Raw genomic sequence first — 2,622 nt, forward strand, 5'->3', positions numbered from 1 at the left:
TCACCATATCACATTTGTCTTTTATTACACACACAAATATTAAGACAAGAGTTACACAACTGGCACTCTTTCAACAGCACAACATTACAATGTGATCAGATGAAAATCCAGACATTCTTTAAATTGCACAACCAAGTAATATTGTAAACAAACAGACTGACATATTGATATTCATTTGATTGGTGAGTCCAGGATCTCTTGATAATCCTGCCGGATTGCTCTGCTGACCCGGTACAGCTTGACTCCTGTTAAAGTGAACACACTGACCATGATGACCAGGCCTCCGATGACATCATACACCGATGGGATCATCCTCAGAACGATGAGCTGCAGGAACATGGCAACCACGATCTCCAGGTGCTGCACTGTGCTGACTAAGGCGGGATGGAACCTATTTAGAGCGTAGTAAACTCCGAGGAATGCCACGGTGGAGCATATGCATATCCCAATTAAATACCCCCAGGTCTCCCCGTCCAGAGGAATGATGGGCTCCTGCATGATGAACATGGTGGAGGCGCCCCACACAGTGCCGGTCCAGCCAAAGGTGAAGAGGGCCGTCCACATGCTGACCCGCTCCTTGATAGCTCTGTAGACAATCATGGAGAGGGCGGCAGTCACGCCAGCCATCACTGTCATTGTGTACCCGAAGGCCTCTTTCCAAAAGCCCAGCCGGGATTTTTCCTCATCGGCGACGTTCGGCACCATAACCAGGCATAGACCGAACACGCTCCCCACCACTGTCACCACGTCGGTGTAGCCCAGCCGCTCATCCAGCAGCAGGAAGGCCAGTATTGCACTGAAGACCGTGGTGGAGGCCCGCCACATGATGGTGCCGTTGCTGGGCGGTACTATGGCGAAGGACGTGTAGGCGCAGGTGATTGAGATCACATTGCAGACCCCGTATAAGAAGAGACGAAGTCGGTAGCCCTTAGGGCCAAAGGGAGCCTCATGATAGTAGAAGACTACCAGGACGGAGAGCACTTGAATCACAGAGCGGATGAACAGCAGCTCCAGTGAGGGAACTTTGGAGCGGTCTGCTGCCAGGCGAGTGATGAGCGCCACACAGCCGTGAGCCACCGCCGCTCCAAACAGGGCCATCCAAGTCACCCTGGAGGCCAGCACATTGGCCTCCCCGAAGCTCGCCAGCTGACCCTCAACCCCCTTATCCCTTTGCACACTTGGCTGCTTCGGCTGGGTCTCCATGGTTCCAAAGAAAGTCCTTCCCCCCTTTGAGTCAGACACCAGTCTTTTTCCAGCATTCGCTTCCGCGAAGGCGCCAAAGTCCTCAAAAGAGGGTGCATCGTCGTAGCCTTCGTCGCCAGGCTGGGGGAAGTGGGTGGCATACTTGACGGTGACTGTGTTGGGGTGAATTTTGACCCGCTTTTTTGATCCGAACTGGAGGGAGGAGGAAGATCCGTCCATGGTTTCTAGGTGAGTCTGAAAACCCAGAGCACAAAAAATGAATTGCATTCATCCTAATCACTTCTCACTCAAGTACAGCAAGCGTTAATAAAATTCCCATGTGAGCTCATATCTGAGCCACCCAACCAACACTCTGAGGCTGATGCAGGCTGATGGGGATGCCGTTACATAACAGAACTCCACAGAGCCTTATACATGAATGTGTGCCACTTATGAGATGAATGAAGCAGCACACCGTAAATAAACAACCCCGGCTAAAAGACTGGACCGAAGGGTTAAATGTTCCTGGGGCTTTTTCCTGTAACACATAGCTTTAGAGTTTCAGTTTCTGCTGTTGGAGATCATTAAATGGGCAAAAGGTGCAAAAATAATTAAGGATTTTCAAAATAAAAGATAATATCCTGCAGGAATTTGAAGCAAATCTTCAACAGTCTTCAGTGCAATAGGGTGCAAACCACAAGGGGGCAGATAGGCTCTTCTTTATTAGCCTCCTTCACATCCAACACACAGTAGCTCCTCCTTATTCAAGCATAAACTGATGCAAAAATAATTTGGCTGCAGCTGATTTACGACAGTAATTTTCTCACTGACATTCAGCCTCATAAAAACATCTAATGCATTTTTTTTTGTGCCTGCAGCGCAAAAAACAATCAGTTTTTGTCGTTTGTTTGTGTTTTTTCCCGAAGCAGTTATTAATCCAACAAAATGCATGAACAATAGCAGAAAATAGACATAATCGATTAGTTTTATTGTGTAAACTTAATTGCAATTAATGCACCGTTTTATTTCCAATTAAAGAAACGCTTATCATCAACCCTAACTATTTTAAAAACAGTTTTTGTGCACTTTCACTTGTATTTTCAGACGATATGTACTGAATCCTCGTACCTTTTGGATTTGAATGAATTCCCAGTGATGCTGAAGAAGCCAGATTTGTGTCATAAAAGCAGGTCCGTCCGCGTTTCTCGATTCCTACATTTGCTGGTGTGCAGCTGCCATTTCCCCATCATCTTCTTCCTCCTCCTGAAGGTGCGAGCAGCCTTCCTCAGCCTCCTCCACGGCGGCAGAGAGCTCTGCCTCTGCTGAGGAACCTGCAGCTGCAGCTGCTGCTGCTGCTGAGCTGGACGACGATGACGGCGGTGATGAAGGTGGGGACGGAGCCGAGCTGTCACTGTCACAGCCAGCGGTTACATTCTGCCG

The 2,622-nt window shown here is 48.5% G+C and overlaps 1 protein-coding gene across 1 annotated transcript; it reads right to left on the reverse strand.

Annotated features, from left to right (window-relative positions):
- slc35g2b (solute carrier family 35 member G2b) lies at positions 1-2,616 on the reverse strand. The gene is made up of 2 exons (XM_024279623.1): positions 2,311-2,616; positions 1-1,437 (listed from the first exon to the last, which is right to left on the reverse strand). Exons 1-2 carry the CDS (start codon positions 2,362-2,364, stop codon positions 172-174), a joined length of 1,320 nt encoding a protein of 439 aa, XP_024135391.1. The 5' UTR covers positions 2,365-2,616; the 3' UTR covers positions 1-171.
- Positions 2,617-2,622: the final 6 nt, after the last annotated feature.

Source organism: Oryzias melastigma, linkage group LG20, assembly GCF_002922805.2.
Source record: "Oryzias melastigma strain HK-1 linkage group LG20, ASM292280v2, whole genome shotgun sequence".
Classification (NCBI taxonomy): Eukaryota; Metazoa; Chordata; class Actinopteri; order Beloniformes; family Adrianichthyidae; genus Oryzias; species Oryzias melastigma.